Raw genomic sequence first — 16,665 nt, forward strand, 5'->3', positions numbered from 1 at the left:
ACCATTAACACAACAGAGAGAAGGAAACACCAATTAGTACGTTTTCTTAGGCTCTGTATTCTTCCTTCTCTAGACCACCTTACTTCCAGAAAACCACTGAGCTGTATCATTCAAATAGTCTGTCAACATCCTAAAACAGATATTGGCTGTTCTCTATACGTGAATATTTAAGTATAATTTCAATCTCTCCAAGAGGATTCCCACAGGGGGAATACTAATTTGAATTTTCTTTGGTTGTACAACACTCTCCCAAATTTGCACTTTTGCAAAGCCATTCATTTTCTACAAAGCATCTAGCTCCTAGAGAAAAGACAAGGGGGTGGGGTGGGGAAGGGGGGCGGGGGGGGGGGAGGGTGCCCAAGCTAACTGATGCCAGATGAACTTTCCTGGATTCAGAGAGCTTTGTTTTGAAGATTTCCGCCTTGTATTAAATCAAAGTGGCAAAGCAGGTCTTGAAGACTAGTGAACTACATTCTCTACCCAGAAGGTCAGGGCTGCCAAAGTTGGACATATTTAACTTTCTGGGGTAAAGAACCCACACTGTCCTAGAGTGAACTTACGGAGCCATTCACATTTTTAACCAACAACTACCAATGTTTCTTGAGAACTAAGACTCAGACAGCCTGAGACTGGATCTTTTTGGCTATTTTGGCCAAAACAGCTGTTTGCCCCCCAACACCATTTCTACCCCAGACTCAGAGACCAGAGGGATTCATTTTATAATGTGGACCAAAATTACTTTACTTGTTTTGGACGTTGTAAAAGCATCATTACTTAAAATGATAGGCTGCTTTTTCAGTACAGAGATTTGGCAGAAAGGTAAGAGTGATATCCAAGTTATAAAAACCTTAAGATTTATAGCAGATACCCATAGTTGGGCTACACCCTTATAAACAAGGACAAAAATCATTTTCCAGCAATGGGCCAAAATGCAGAAGCTGCAGGCCAGGACTATAGGATAACGAGGATTCTTTTTGTTCGGTGGCACTTACTAAAGTAAGGCTATGTGCGAGGAAAATTCCAGGGAGAGAAATGTCTGCATCCCTTTCTTCATCTCCCAGTTGAGCAAGCACACTTTTGACAAGGAAAGGGTACCCATAAGCAAGGACAGGTACGTGTCCACGACCTTCTGGTTGGTATCTTGGAGAACCCTCAAGCATGGCTGTCTCGCTTTTCTCCACACGCCAACTCTGTTCCACATAGAACGTTTCATGACACAGAATTTGAAGGCTGACCTTCAGTGGGTTCAAGGAAAATTCTTCCTGTATATCAGTCAGAGTTTGCAGAGATTGCAAGCAGTAGATACCAAGCCCAGCTCACTTGAGAAGAAAAAAAATAATTATCAGAGTGATACCAGATTGAAAGGAGATACAGAAGGACCACGCTCAGGAAGGATGGGGATCAAGAAGCTCCTGGGGTCTATGCAGCAGGACTACAGATCGCGGCGGGCAGAATAATCAGTTTTGGAGATTTCCAGGCTTTTCATCACCCTGCTCAGGATCCCAATTTTGGGAGAAAGTGTCTGAGTAACTTAGATACCAGGAGCACACATGGATGCCACAGCTAGAGGAGGGCACACTGACAGTCCCCCTCCTTGAAGTAAATGGAGTCCCCCCTGACACAAGAGAGGGAGAACAATTCCCAAAAGTGAGATCAGGGTGCTGTTATCAGAAGGTGGGAAATGAAGTTGGGCAGAAAAAACTCACAGATGTCTGCTTCGACTGCTACATAAACAGTCTTAGCATTTCTACTTATTTTTTTCAACTTCTAGAGACATTTTTGTCAAAAACTACAATTAATATTATCACCCAAGAGTCTGTGCTACAATGTGGAATCACACGGTAATTTCTAGGGTCTTCAATTTAGGAAAACACTTGGGGCTCCAGATGAGTTGATAGAGATTTTTCTATTAGATAATGAGACCTAAGTAATTCATCATGTTTCTCTTCTTACTTAGGCTGCTGGGAAGCTCAGAGCTGGAGGTTTCAGGCTCAGCTATACTAGCTAGCCTAGGTTTTCAGGTACAGCTAAATTCTTTATTATATGACTGGTATTTGAGGGGTTTTATTTCAGTCTTGTTTTAATGTGTTAGTGGTATTTCTATCTTCTATTGAAAAGTACTTCAAAAACATGTGAATTTCTTTCTTCACTAACCAAAAATCAATCTTTTCAGAACTATATAAGGATCTAATACATAACTGTATTTTCTGAGCTTTTAGATTGGCCGAGAACTTTATGTTCTGGCCGGAATTATCTCTTCCCCTTTCTGCTACAGCAGAGTTAACTCTGTGCAGCAGAAACTATTTCAGATGAATTTCTGGTTTTAAAGGGTGCTGTAGGTGGGCGCCTGGGTGGCTCAGTCGGTTAGGCGTCCGACTCTTGATTTCAGCTCCAGTCATGATCTCAGGGTTCTGAGACGGAGCCCCTGAGATGAGCCTCAGCGTGGAGTCTGCTTAAGATTCTCTCTCTTCCTCTCCCTCTGCTCCTCCACTGCTCGCACTCTCTTACTCTCTCTCTTAAAAAAATAAATAAATAACAATAAAAGGTGCTATAGGAAAACAGTTTAGATGAACTTAGGTTAGATAAGAAGGAAAGATAGATAAACAATAACCCAACTCTGAGTCTGAGTATAGTGTGCAATAATTTTCAGAATAATTATCAATACAGTCATAAACGCTTATTGGGAGGGGGTCCAAATGAGGAGCAATAGGAAACCATCTCCAACCTAACTAGACAGTCTAATTCAGAGGAACCAGGACATACACAATGTTCGTGCCTCCAGAAATCAAATAGATTGGTTGAGAGTGAGAGGTCTAATTCATTGGTTTATAGCTTAAGACACTTTCTGGTTAACTCCATGTACTTATAATGCTAAAAATAATCAGATTCCATAATTCTGCAGGAATGGGCAGAGCTAAGGAGACCAGCAACACATCTGGGAAGGTAAGTGAAGCCACAGATCTGCTCCCAAGAGGACCAGAAAACATCTACAGCATGTTTTTGAGTGATTCGGTATTGGGTTTTTGGGTTGTTTCCCTTTTTGGGTTTGTTTTGTTTTGTTTTGTTTTGTTGTTTTGTTCTGTTTTTGGTGGAAACAGGGATTCTTAAATACGAAGGTGTTGCCACCACTGAAGATGTCTTTCAGTTTAGGTTTCCTGAAATAACATTTGAGAATTTCTTCATAAGCTGATAATCTGCAAGGAAAATGCTGAAAGCCATTAAATTAAAACCTACTCTCCATCCTCTAAATTTCCCCCCTTTTTTGGAAGCAATCTGTGCCAAAGTTTGGCAGTAAAAATGCCCTCAAACGAGCCAATATTATAACAATGAGAAATTTCCACTTGCCTGGCATGGGCTATGCAGGAAACAGTGATGTGGATTTAGTGAAAAGTCAGAGAAGCCTCCCACTTCTGCCTGGAAGCCCTCCCCTGTGCTCAGAATAAGCAAATGGCAAGCATAAGGCCACTTGTGGTTCTCATGCTTCTGTGTGCCCAGCAGAGAAGGGGCGGTGGCGAGTCCCTGCTCCAATCACACAAGCTCTGACACACAGATCCCGAGAAAGAGGGGAGAAGAACTGGCCTCCAGGCACCTGAAGGTGGGCTCCTGGAGTTGCACCTGCAGAGCAATGAACGTAGTCATTACAATTTTCTATCGCCTTGGCTTTTAAAAGTCAGAAGACCAAGAACCTCATACTGATCCAAGAACTACATGAATTTTAGATTTAGTTTTCCCACCAACCAAACAAAGGAGCTGAACTGGACCAGGGTCCCAAACCCAAGGGCCGCAGGCCCATCAGCTTATGGGACTTAGTGACACCTGCTCTGTAAGGCCTGGGACAAGCTGGAGGCTGCTTCCCGTCCACACAGAACAGTGCCAGCCATTAGCCACTATATCAGAACCCACTGTGGCCTGAACATCCCATTTTCTAAGAGAATCAGAAAGTCCAGATTTCCTTACAAACTCCTCTAATTTTTCAATCCTGGAAACTAATTTGTCAAGTTTTTATAGACACTGAAGGTGCCAAAGGAAATATTTTTGAAAGCTAGAGCCAAGCCTCAGGCTCACAGTTTGTCAACTTAAAGAAGTTCAAGTTCTGTATTGAAGCACTCTGGACTGTGGGATGCTTCTCCACAAAGGGTTGGCTTCTCTCCTCCCCTCACGTGGAAATTCATGGGGCACTGGCATCTTAAAGGCTACAAGAAGTACTGCAGCAAACCAGACTCACTTCATCTCCCCCACTGCTTCCCAAAACAATTTAAAGGCTGAACCCTCTGTGGCAAGACTCATATGAGTAGCTCACTAAACTCAGGCTCCACAGAACACACTTTGAGAAACACCAAAACTCTATTATCCATCTAGCCCTAAGATGCTCTGAGGATATTCCTAGTTTACCCTTTGGAACTGAAATAGGGAAAGGAATTAGTTATTTACGGACTCCCAGTAATTGCCAGTTACCACGCTTAGCTCTTTGTAGAAATTTCTTTCCTTCACTCCCAAAGTGATAGAGTTAGAAACAGAAGTCTAGCATGTTACCTGACATTTTTAGGGGTGACCACACACCCTGGTTTGCCAGGGGACTCTGGTTTATGCCTGCTCTGCCAGATAATTACTAATAGTGTCCCTGTCACCTCAACGGGACCTCAGATTGGACAATATACCATATGGTCTCCTTAGATATGGATTGAACAAATTCTTGCACTCCTTGCACTTTACTTTAAAAGGGATTGAGTCAGGCACCTTAAATTTTCCTCCTTGAGGAGGAAAAAAATGGTTTTAAACTAGATTAACATTATTTTTGTGACTGCTTCTCAATAGCATTCTACTAAGATTCAAAGGCCATTGGTAAAGTCACTATGCGCTGAAGTTTTGAGTTGCCATACTCATGAGAAAAAGAATTATTTCATAAGAAATCCAGACTCTACATCTGCTAGGCACATCATATTCACAAACTGGAATCCAGACCCATTCATGGTTTGGCATGATGTATTCTCTGCTTTCTATTGCAGGAGGAGGAATATCAAGAAGGTGGTCCAGCCAGCCATGGGGCCACAATCCTGGAAACTCACCCACTCAACAGCACAATCTCCGGAGTCTACTGGCCACTAGGGTCCGAGCCAGGTGCTGGGAAAAAGGGCCAAAAAGGCCTCAGAGGACTAAGCCATCCGGGCAGGTTGGAAATAAGTGAGAGACAAACCACCAGGAGCAAGAACAAGAAAGGGGCCATCCTAAATGACAGAAGGAACAATGAGGCACCAACTTGAACCACCCACGCTTTGGGTGGGATTTCTTCTTTTGCTCAACTACTAGTTTCCTTTAGGACCTTCAGGCAAACTAACATTGGTGAAACATGCCATTTCAAGGACTAAATAAAGGGATGCTTTAAAAAAAATGAACGCAACTCTAAGAAAAAAATAGTTTGCTATTTACATGCTAGTTTAGGATTTTTAATTTCCAGTTCAAAGAATGTGAAAGCTACAGAGAATTCACAGAAGGGAGGGCAGGAACCATGTTTTAGTTCCCCCAACACCAAACACTGTGCCTGGCATACAATGACTACTTCACATACTCTTTTTTAAACAGCTTTATAGAGGTATAGCCAACACGTAATACACTACCTAACTTCCAAAGTTGTGACATATATATGAGCCCATGAAACCATCACCATAATCAAGATTTTGAACACGTCCATCGCCCCCAAACATTTACTCAAACCTTTCCAAATTCTTTCCTCACATCCGATCCTCATTCCTCTGCCTTCCATCACCTTAGGTCCCCGTCAGCAGTAAGAGTTCCAGTTCATCCACATCCTCGCCAGCGCATGGTATGGTTGAAATCTCCTTAATTGGAGCTATTCTAGAGTTATGTAGTGATATCTCACTGTGGTTTTAATTTGCATTCTCTCCATGATTAATGATGTTCAACAGCCTTATGTGCTTAGTTCCTGTCCATATAACTTCTTTGCTCAAACTGTTTGTTTGTTTTTAATTGGGTTGTTTATCTTCTTATTATTGAGCTTTGAGAATCCTTTCGATATCCTGGATACAAGTCCTTTCTTACAGATATATGATTTGCAAGTATTTTCTCCCAGTCTGTGTCTTATCTATTCATCCTCTTGTCAAAATCGCTCAAAGAGCAGAAGGTTTTGATTTTGAAAAAGCCCCATTTAATCAAATTTTTCTTTTATTGATCATGATTTTGTTATTGTCCTAAGAAATCTTGGCCCAATCCAAAGAAACATCGGGGTGTAACAGACCTGGTTGTTGCCTTGATGTTAGGAATGTTTACGCTGATGTATAAAAAGTTACAAAGATTTTCTACTGTCTTTGTCTGGAAGTTCCATGGCTTTAAGGCTTTGCATTTAGGCCTGTGATGAATTCTGAGTGAGTTTTTGAATGCCAGATGTATGAAGTACGGATTAAAGTTTGGAGTTGGTTGTTCTGCATGGGGATATCCCATTGTTCCAGCATCGTTTGTTGAAAAGACTATCCTTTCTCCAGCAAACTATGTTCTTTGCACCTTTGCCAGAATTGCACACACTTCTGATCAAAAAGCAGAATACTCACAGAAGGCCTTCATTAACAGCTGCTAAAACATAAAACATGCATACTCCTAAATGTAACAATTCCAGTGCTGCTAGTCCCATGTAAAGAAATACAAGTGCAAGTAGGTAAGGACCTGCCCAGGGAGTTATACCAGTATTATCTAGGAGGCAGGAGAACAACAAAAGAACACAGACATGCCCCAGATACGCCCTGATACAGAAAGGACTGAACAAATTGTGGTCTAACTCTACCGCGAATTCTATGCAGATACTAAAAGGAACGAGTTGGAGCTATGTTAGAGTAGTTCTCCCTTATCCATGGGGAATATGATCCAAGACCCCCAGTGGATGTCTGAAACCACAAATAGTAGCAAACTCTGCATATGCTCTGTTTTTTCCTATTCATACATGCCTGTGATAAATTTTAATTTAGTTAGGCACAGTAAGAGATTAACAATAACTGATGATAATTATAACAATATACTGTCATAGAAGTTCAGTGCATGTGGTCTCTGTCTCTCAAAATATCTTATTATACTGTACTCATCTTTCTTCTTGTAATAAGGTGAAGGATGTAGGCATTGTCACGTAACCTTTGGCTACTACTGACCTTCTAATGATCTGTCAGAAGAAGGATCATGTGTTTCTGGACTGTATAGTTGACTGTAAGTAATTTAAACCATGGAAAGCAGAATCATGGAGAAGGGGGGGGGCACTGTACTGACCAGAAGAGATACCTAGGAAACACTTTGGAAAGTGAAAAAACAAATGCATAGTAATACATATATAGTATGATTATGTTACTGAAATACATGATAAAGACCTAAATTTGCCTCTATATATTTGTATATGTTTGCACAAACCTGGAGAAAGTTGTGGAAAAATCACGACCAGACAGATCATATGAGTTTCCTTCACAGGTAGAACTGGGAACAGAGAAAGGGACAAGCTTATTAACTGAGCATACTTCCCAGCTGTCTGATTTCTTACCTTGTTACCCTAAGCAGCTATTGCTTTGTAATTTTTCAATCAAATTAAGTGTAAAATAGTAGCCATGACATGAAGCAGATATGCCATTCCATTTCACATCCGCACTACCATTTGGGGGAAAAGAAATTCCCGTTGTGTTTTTTGGTTTTTGGTTTTTGGTTTTTGGTTTCTGGTTTGTTTGTTTGTTTGTTGTGAGTGGTTCAAGTACTCAAAAGAAAATTCTAAAGTAAATGTTATGGACTGAACTATATCTCTCCAAAAATTCATATGCTGAAATCCTAAACTCAATACCTCAGAGTGTGGCCTTACCTAGAAACAGGCTCAGAGGAGGGTGGGTCCCTGATCCAAGATGGCGGGTGTCCTTCTAAAAAGACACACCAGGGAGGACGCCACGTGCCGACCGGCAACCATGCCACAAGCCAAGGGACAGCTAAGATTTCCAGGAAACCACCAGAAGCGAGGAGGGAGGCATGGAACAGAGTCTCCCTCACCGCCTCCGAAGGAACCCACCCTGCCGACATCTTGATTTCGGACTTCCGGCGTCGGGATCTGGGAGACCACAAATTTCCGTGGCCGAGGCGCCCAGCCTGTGGTGCTTTGTGATGGCGCCCACAGCACTATAAGCTACCGAGAATCTAGGCCCGACACAAACTGGCCACCCCTCAGCACCATGGCCCCGCGACCCCCCGCGGTTCCCAGGGAATATCCACAGCACACTCAGAGAGGAAACGGGGGGGCGCCACGATGCCCCAGCCCGGGTGGCTCGTACCCCGGGACGTCGCACACACCTGGGCAGAAGCCAGCGGTTCCTGACTGGAAAGGCATCAAAGCAGGCGGCGGGAAGACGGGGCGACGCCATCTGTGGGTTTATCCTCAGAGCCACAATTATGAAGCAGCAGCAGCTGTGAGGCAAGGACCCGTCACGAAGGGATCAGGACGGGTCTGTTCTCGCAGAAGGATGACAATTAAGGCGCCGCCTCCTCCTGGCAGCTCTGCGGGGTCCCTGCCTGCCCGTCCCGCCTGCCGGTCCACTCCTTCTCAGAGGAGAACGAAAGGGGAGATGGCTCTTCCTAACCCGGGCAGCCCTGCGCTAAAGCCGGCGCCCGGCCCTCCCTGGGGCTGCCGCGTGGACAAGAGGAGCCGGCCGGGAAAGCAAGTGTGACGACTCCTCGGGACGTCGGCTTTTTGTCTTCAGAGTGAGTTCCGCAACGGGAAGAGGTTCTTCGTTAAGATAATTTATACCGTTACCAAGTGAAAAAAGGAAAACGAAACAAAATACCCAACCAGATGCAAATAAGCAACCAGACCATCATCTGGCGGGGGGGCCCTGAATAGAATCTAAAGTCAACCCACCCTTGTCCCCGTTGGGGAGCTACCCAGAAACCCTGCAGAGACTCTGACAACCCGGACTGTGTTGAGGATAAAACCCTAGGCTTCCTTGGTCTCCGCCTGCCTGGAAAAGAATCCCTGAGATCACCTCAAAGCAAACATCTTCACATCCCATAATTTTAATGACCAAAGTTAACTACCTCTTGAAGTACATTTACTATATTTTCCAGAGGCGCTCCCTTTAGCAACACAAACCCCGTTTGCCGCGGTTCCTAGGATGTTGACCAAAGCAGATGAGGGAGAAAGAAGCAGTAATTTAGTTGTTTTATAATGTCTGTTTTCATTTTCTCTGAATCCACTGTAAATAAATTCACACACTCAGTATAAAAAGAGCACGCTATAGAGACACGTTCATTTTGCCCCAGTTTATGAAAGTCAGGCACACCTAGGCTTCCAGAAATACAGAGAATGTGGTCAAAAGCAATATGGTTTCATTAGTGCATTAGTTCACTAGGGCTGCTGTGCCAAATTACCACAGATGGGGCAGCTTCAAACAATAGAAATGTATTCTCTCATAGTTCTGGAGTCTGGAAGTCCCAAATCAAGATGTCGGCAGGGCCGTGCTCCTTGCAAACGCTCTAAGGAAGAACCCTCCCTCAATTCTTTCTTCTAGCTTGTGGTGGCTGCCAGCAACCCCGGCATTCCCTGGCTTGTGGAAGCCTAACTCGATTCTCTGCCTCTGTCTTCCCAAGGCTTTCCTTCCTGTGCTTCCTCTGTGCCTTCAAATCTCTCCTTAGAAGGCCACCCATCAGTGGATTGGGGGCTCCCCTAATCCAGACTGACTCAACTCGATTACATCCGCACAGACCCTATTTTCAAACAAGGCAACATTCCCAGGTAGCAGGGTTAGGACTTCAGCATATGTTTGCGGGGAGGCGGAAGGTGTTGACACAACTTAACCCATAGCAATGAGTAGGACAGGGGACCAGGGTTTGAGTCTGCACCTGGGTCCCTCAGTAAGGGCCTCAGTTAAGAAGGCCGAAGGGGCAAGTAATGAAAGACTTGATGAGCATCTAAGCTTCAACAAGCAGGAGGTGGTGTTTTCCTCGCTGCTGAAACCTCCCTTATCAAAGCAAGACCACTGTGGCAGCCACTGAGGGAAGAGGAAGGAGCTCTGGGCCATCAGGCATGGGAGAGAAGACCTCAGCAAGATGAGGACCCCACGTGGCACCACCATTGGGGGAGAGAGCTCCCCAAGACTTTGGAAGCACTGAAATAGGCCCAAGGCACAAAGCCAGTCTGTGTCAGATTCCTGACACTGTCCTCTTCGAGTTCTTGGCCTGAGGGTTGGGACCTGGGGAATACTCTGACGCTGTGTCACTGGTTGGCAGCTAAATTGGGATCAAAACTCCTTTTAAAGTTAACATAAAATGATATTAACTAATTCCACTAGACTCCAAGGAGGTCTTTGGACAACGACCTCAACTATTTCTTCATGCTGTACTTAAACAAAGCCTCCGTTGAGATTTGGGCAGGGGGCAGAGTGAAGCACACTGCAGTGTTACTGAGCGTTTCTGTACTACCTTTATTTGCTGACCACTAACGACTCCCTGCATTGCTGCTATTCACTATTTGCGGAATCGAACAGCCCTGTGGAACGGAGCCTGTTTCCCCAGTCTGTCCAGGACTGACTCTTCCAGGACCCAATTTACAGGATTAATTTACATACTCAGATGGGAGTCAGTGCCAAGGGAGGAGGGAGGAGAGAGCCAATCTGGAACATCAAACAAAATGCAAAAGTTGCCCAACACCCCAAGATAACCCAGTACAGTCAACATTAAACAGCCCAATTAGGCAATGGGTAACCAGGGGGCAGAGTTGTTTCCAAAGCTGGCATTTTGCAAGGCACTTGGTGGAGATTTCGCTGACAAACTCAGAGAAAGATCCAATGATGTAAGATAACATCCTGCTTCTGAAAGACTTCAAAGTAATGATCACTCCAAGTTTCTTTATAAATGATAAACCCCAAGGCTTTGTACTTACTCATCTAAGAGGGATGAAAGAATGGCAAAATCTAGAATCGATTTGGTGAGAAATCTGTGCCTCACTAAGCATACCTACCACTTATTTCCAAGCAATTGTTCCTTAACTCCCCAACCTCCTTCCTCCCTTCCCCCCAGTTTTGGTCCAAATGTGGTAGGACTGCAGACAAGATCAGGCTTGATTACCAGCCTTCAAGGTCTCTAGTCTGGATAAATGCCATGAGCTCCAGTTGAATGGCACCTGGGAATTTCAGCTAAAATACGACATAGCCGCTTACTTCCCCTGGAGGTGTGAGCCACCCAAAGAGGGTAGCCTTTGTCGGCACAGGCAACCATACCACTTCAACAAGAAAGATGAAAGCAGCCACTGGGACCACCACTGCTATAATTCTAGTTATTAGTAACAAGAGCCCCAGCATGTGTAGGGCATTGTCTTATCCTTGTGCATGACAGAGAAGTGGTTAAGAAGTAGGTTCTGAAGCTAGAACACCTGGCTCTGATACCAGCTCCACTCATTTCTAGCTGTCCAACCCTGACCAAATCATTTAACATCTTTGGCTGTCGGGTTTTGTTTTGTTTTTTTTTCTTTCACTATAAAATGGTGATAAAAGTAGCTATGGAAGATAAATGAACTAGATAATTCAAATAAAAGTCCTTAGTGGAGTGCCACACACACAGCGTGTGCTCTATAACAACAGGCCGCTGTCATTACCTTCCTTAATCTGTGTCCCTTTTGTCAATTTGGTCAGCCTGGAAAAGTGTCATATTTGCCAAAGTCTTCTCTCTGCCCGGCGGGCCTGGTCTAATGGTCTCCAGCTGACGCTGTAAAGGGTTCTTCCATCATTTCTCAGGGGAAAAGTAAAAGGGACATAATAATAGAGAAACAAGTCTAGAACAATCCCCAGTCCAAGTGAAGGTGAAACCTACCAGCTAAGGCAAGGCAGAGAAAGCGAAGGTAATCCTGGGGAACAAAGTGCTCTTACCTAAAATCTCCAAAGTTTTTGCTCCAGTAAAACTTAAGTTTTGTTTACTTGAACCTTTTTGCCAGCCCAGAGTTTCACCAGAAACCAAAGAAGGCAGGATCTGGTCTGCTCCCTACCCGCCCTCATTTCACCCCGTTTTGAAGGTGCTCATGCTTGGCCACTGAACAAAATGAGAATAAAAAGGAGAGTGGTGAGTGCAAGAGAATGATCCAGGCTGAGAAGCCAAAAGCCAGCTTTATGGATTGAACTGCATTTTCTGGATCTGCCATGGAAAAATTTCAGTCTCCGGGAAGACAGGCAAATGATTAAATTGGAACCTTTATAGAATCCCTCATAAGGGGCACCTGGGTGGTGCAGTCGGTCACGTCTCTGACTCCTGGTCTGGGTTCAGATCATGATCTCAGGGTTGTGAGTTTAAGCCCTGCATTGGGCTCTGTGCTCAGCACAGAATCTGCTTCAGATTCTCTCCTTCTGCCTCTCCTGCTCATTCTCTCTCTCTCTCCCTCTCTCTCTCTCTCTCCCTCACTCTCCCTCAGATAAATAAATAAATCTTAAAAAAAAAAAAAAAAAAACCTCATGAGAAAACAGTTACACATTGACTCCACAACTAGAACTCACCGGAACCTGCTTCCCATACACCTTCCTACCATCACGTCCCACTCCACCCTTGTAAGAACTACCCCTCAGGCAAGGATCTGTTGGCCTCCTTTGTCTCAAACTCAGCTTCCGTTCATTTTTCTCTTGCTCTCCTCCTTTCCTGGCCTGCAGAAAAATGTATCTGGGAGCTCACTGAAGACATATGCTCCAGGGAAATACACGCTTCTATGGCTAATGTCTCCTCACTCTTGTACGGATGAGTCTGTCATTTCTAACAGATTCTCCTCTACCCAAGAATTAAGACAATTAGGAAACCCATGCAAATTTTAAAATACCAAGGCCAGAAGTAATCTCATCTCTATGTTAAAAAAACCAATACATAGCCTTTTTTTTTACTGCAAAGTCCCCTTCACTTTTCTGAGAAAAGCCTGTTTCAAATCTGCTTCTTTAAAAATTTATAACTCTCCCGAGTCCCTCCAAGAAAAAAAAAAAAAAAAAGTCCGCTGTGTGGTACAGAAGGTGAAAAGGGAAGAGCCCATATTTATGCAGTTTTAAAAGTTGGGGTGGTAATTTAAATCTTCACATCCCTTTTGATCCTATTATATTTTTAATGGCAGAAGCTCCCAGCCAGGGCTCGAGTGGGATGCAACAGAAGTTTTAACATTCAGGGGAGCAGATGAACTTGCCGCGGGGTGTGTGACTGAATGAGAAATGATCCAGCTCAGCGCTGCTCGGGGCAACAGGTCGCTTCGCCCCGGCTGGATCTGGGTCAAGCAGCTACACCTCAAATCGGGAAACATCAGCATCATTTCGTTTGGCAAAGAAGTGAGTATTGATAGTGATAATCAAACCTGATCAAAGATGTCATTTCCTGAGCAAAAAAGGCTGGTTGCCAGCCCCAAATTAGCTAGAGAGTGACTGTCTGGCCTGAGCCAGGTTCTGCCACGCTCCCAGGGCCACAGACCCTTTGAAGGGGCATCATCTAGCAGGAACTCATAAAATCAATTAAGAAAAGATGCCATTCTTTTCTTCCCTTGCCTCTTTTGTTTCTAGGTATTTGTACAATAAATTGGCTCCTGAGTCCTTAGTCCTATTAGGAAGCTCTGGGAATTCTTCCTTGAAGGATTTTCTGCACTCCAGCTCATCTAAATTGAAGTCTTGCATTAAAAATTGATGAAGAAAAAAAAATTAATGAGGTTGTAGGAGAAGGTTAGGATTTGTGTAAGAAGGGTGGGGCTGTAACTCCATTCAGGAGTGGGACTTATCATTTATTTCCCCATTGAACACAATTTCCATCACCATCTCCATGGCCACAGAATCAGGGCAAGATAAAGCATCCCATTCACTAAGGAATCGGAAACCAACGTTCCTATATGGTGGTGCCTTGAGGGCAAGAAGGGGAAGAAAAAATCCCAGACAGCAAACAGAGACCGTGACAAACATAACCACAAGGAATGTAAATAAAATATTATTACACGCAGCTCACTCACCACCTCACCCTCAACAACTCCCTCCCCCAGAAAAGAAAAGTAAAAGCATACAAATTGTGTGTTTTGAAAGAAGAGTCGAGCTGCTATTTGGAAAGAAGCCAGGACTATGAAGATTTTTTTTCACCATTTGGCTCACTTCTATAATCGCAAGACTTGAGCTGAACCTTTTAAAAGAGAACCGGGCTTGTTGACTAATTTAAATTGGGGGAGCACGAAGCTGAGCCTCATGTTGGGAAGAACCTTCCAGCAGGGATTTGATCTTCCTCAGTGATAAGACATGTTTACCTGAGCTTTCAAAAGCCCAAACCCCGGCTCTTTCAACATGACACTTCAAAATGAAGTAAATGCATTGCAAGCGCAAACTGTAATAAACCAGACTCGTGCCAAACACACATGTGTACATTTCACAAAGGAGCCAGGACGACATTTCTAGTAAAGGAACGATTGCCATGCGGAACGCAAGCCAGAGCTCTCGCCTGCCAAGGGTCACGTGCTCCGGAGCACACAGGAGTCCTTAAACAAAACAGGCCGGTAGAAATAACTTCAAGAGACAAAAATCCACAAACTTTGCAGAGGCGCAGAGCTCCAGGCGAGAAAAGCCACCTCAAAGAACTCTGGCCTCATCTAAGGACTTCTAAGAGCTATCCTCCACCCCGTTCAGTCACCCCTACCTTTAGAATAGAAGCCATGCCCTGAACCGAAGGGGGGTTCAAATGCACAATTGATAACTGGTGCCACAACCAAAACACATTCACTTACCTTTGGTCAATCATTCAGAGTTCGATGTGATACTCTCTTACCAGGATGAGGAGGTTAGAGGTTAGTCACCCACCACCTTGTCCGCAAGGCTACAAGTCCCTTTTTTTGTTTAGTTTGTTTGAGACCCTGGGGGACTGGCCTGGGGTCCTGGGTTCTGTTAATATGCACTCACTCCCCACAAATCCACAGGGCCACGGAGGCTTAGACATGGGATAGGGGGCATCTGATTCTGCTAAATGCAATGCCCTCTGCAGGTTAATCCTCAGTATGAGAATTCCCAGGCAAAGGGTTAGCCTCTCCCAACATCTAAGAACAGTCTGCATTCTGCATTTGGAGCTTTGCATTTTCATTGAGAAACCTTCCACATCCTAAGTCTTCAGACCCACTCAGCCTCCAATGGTGCTGTATTTTACCACTTTAACACTTCTTCAAAGTTTACTACGAAACAATGTGGCTCTGAGCCTGCCAAAAGTTTCACTGCAGGATTCAGTGGATTTCATCTGGCAGAGTAGCTACCCCCTCTCTTGAGAATATTGGGGAGCAAAAGGCAGTCATCAAACCTTGCAGTCTGGGCAATTCCAGGGTCCCAAGCGTCACTGGAGGAGCTCTTTTCGGTAAACATCCCTTTTTCTCATTTTGACCCCCTTCCCAACACCCTGTTCAGAATCCAAATTAAAGGCAGTCTATCATTTCAGTGGACAGCTCTGAAAAACTTTTGATGGGATAACCCAGAGCATAAGTATTCCTGGTTGAACTTAACTTTTGATTTTCAAAATACCTGGGGGAACTGAAGTTCAGGGAAGATGAAAGGAGAGCACCAACAAATAGGAAAATAAAATAAAATAAAATAAAATAAAATAAAATAAAATAAAATAAAAGGCATACCATGACCAAACCAAAGTAAGTTTGATATTTCTAAATTATAATGGTAATGGAGGCTTTCACAAATCATTTGTTCTGTCTTTCATGGAGACAAAAAAGAAGAAGAAAAAATCTGGATGCAAAAACCCTAACCCCAGACCAGTAAATTGTGTCAGTGGAATGCAATCTAAAATTACTGGTCAGAACGTGCAATCTTACATCTATCAACACACACACAAACGCCCCAAGACAAAAGTTGTAACGCCCGAAGCGATGCATTTGTCAATTTATCACCCCTTCGCCCCCGTCGGGTGCCTGGCGCTGGGGTAAGCCGACAGCATCATGTTCTTAACCATGCGTCTCACACGACCGCTCTGGGTAAATCCCCGCCAAGTGGGCAAGAGGCGCCCCCTCGGCTCCTGCGGCCGGGGCACCTCCTCCTCCAGGCTGGCCCCCGGCCGTGCGGGTGCCCCTTACCTGCAGGCGCTCGGTGGCCGGCTGCCACATCTTCCAGCCGGGGTTTGGCAAAGGAAACGCTGGCGAGACTCTCAATCGCGCCGGGGGGCAAGGGTCTGCGGTGCCGCTTTACATCTGGGGTCGGTGTCCGCTGGAGGTGCGTCCCGGAGCGGGCGGCCGCCGCGGGGTGGGCGCTGGGGGCAGCGAGCAGAGGAGGCGGCGCCGCGCTCGGCTGCCGGCAACTTGTGGGCACGGCCGCGCGCCGTCTGTCCTGGCGCAGCTGCGAGAGGACTGCGCAGCTCCGCCCGGGCCCGCGAGCGCACGGCGGTGGCGGCGGCGGCGGCGACCGCTCCCTCCTCCTCCCCCGCCGCCGCCGCCGCCGCCGCCGCCGCCCGGACCTGCGCGCTCTGAGCATGCCCGGGGCCGGCGCCCGCCCGAGAGCCAGCACCCCGGGCCCCCAGATCCCGCCGCGAGAGCGGGGAGGCCAGAGCCAGCGGCCCTGCCCCCACCCCCGCGGGAGCCCCGGGCAGGACCGGGTCCGGGAGAGGGGACCGACTGGCTGGGGAGGGCAGAGCCTGGAGCACGGGGGCTTCGGTTGAACAGCGGGGAGCTCTGAA

At 45.5% G+C, this 16,665-nt stretch overlaps 1 protein-coding gene across 3 annotated transcripts in view; it reads right to left on the reverse strand.

Annotated features, from left to right (window-relative positions):
- The window catches only part of PID1 (phosphotyrosine interaction domain containing 1), a 214,737-nt gene extending 198,323 nt beyond the window's left edge, over positions 1-16,414 (reverse strand). The window contains exon 1 of one of the 3 annotated variants that reach the window (XM_087864126.1): positions 16,070-16,414. In XM_087864126.1, coding sequence (XP_087720252.1) covers positions 16,070-16,099 — 30 coding nt within the window. In that variant the 5' untranslated portion in view covers positions 16,100-16,414. Of the gene's footprint in view, positions 1-14,731; positions 15,568-16,069 lie in introns of those variants that run through there. The other 2 variants (XM_045775310.2, XM_087864119.1) reach the window with 2 other exon arrangements.
- Positions 16,415-16,665: the final 251 nt, after the last annotated feature.

The sequence above is a fragment of the Ursus americanus genome, chromosome 1 (assembly GCF_024610735.1).
Source record: "Ursus americanus isolate L20-20 chromosome 1, mUrsAme1.1.p, whole genome shotgun sequence".
NCBI lineage: Eukaryota > Metazoa > Chordata > Mammalia > Carnivora > Ursidae > Ursus > Ursus americanus.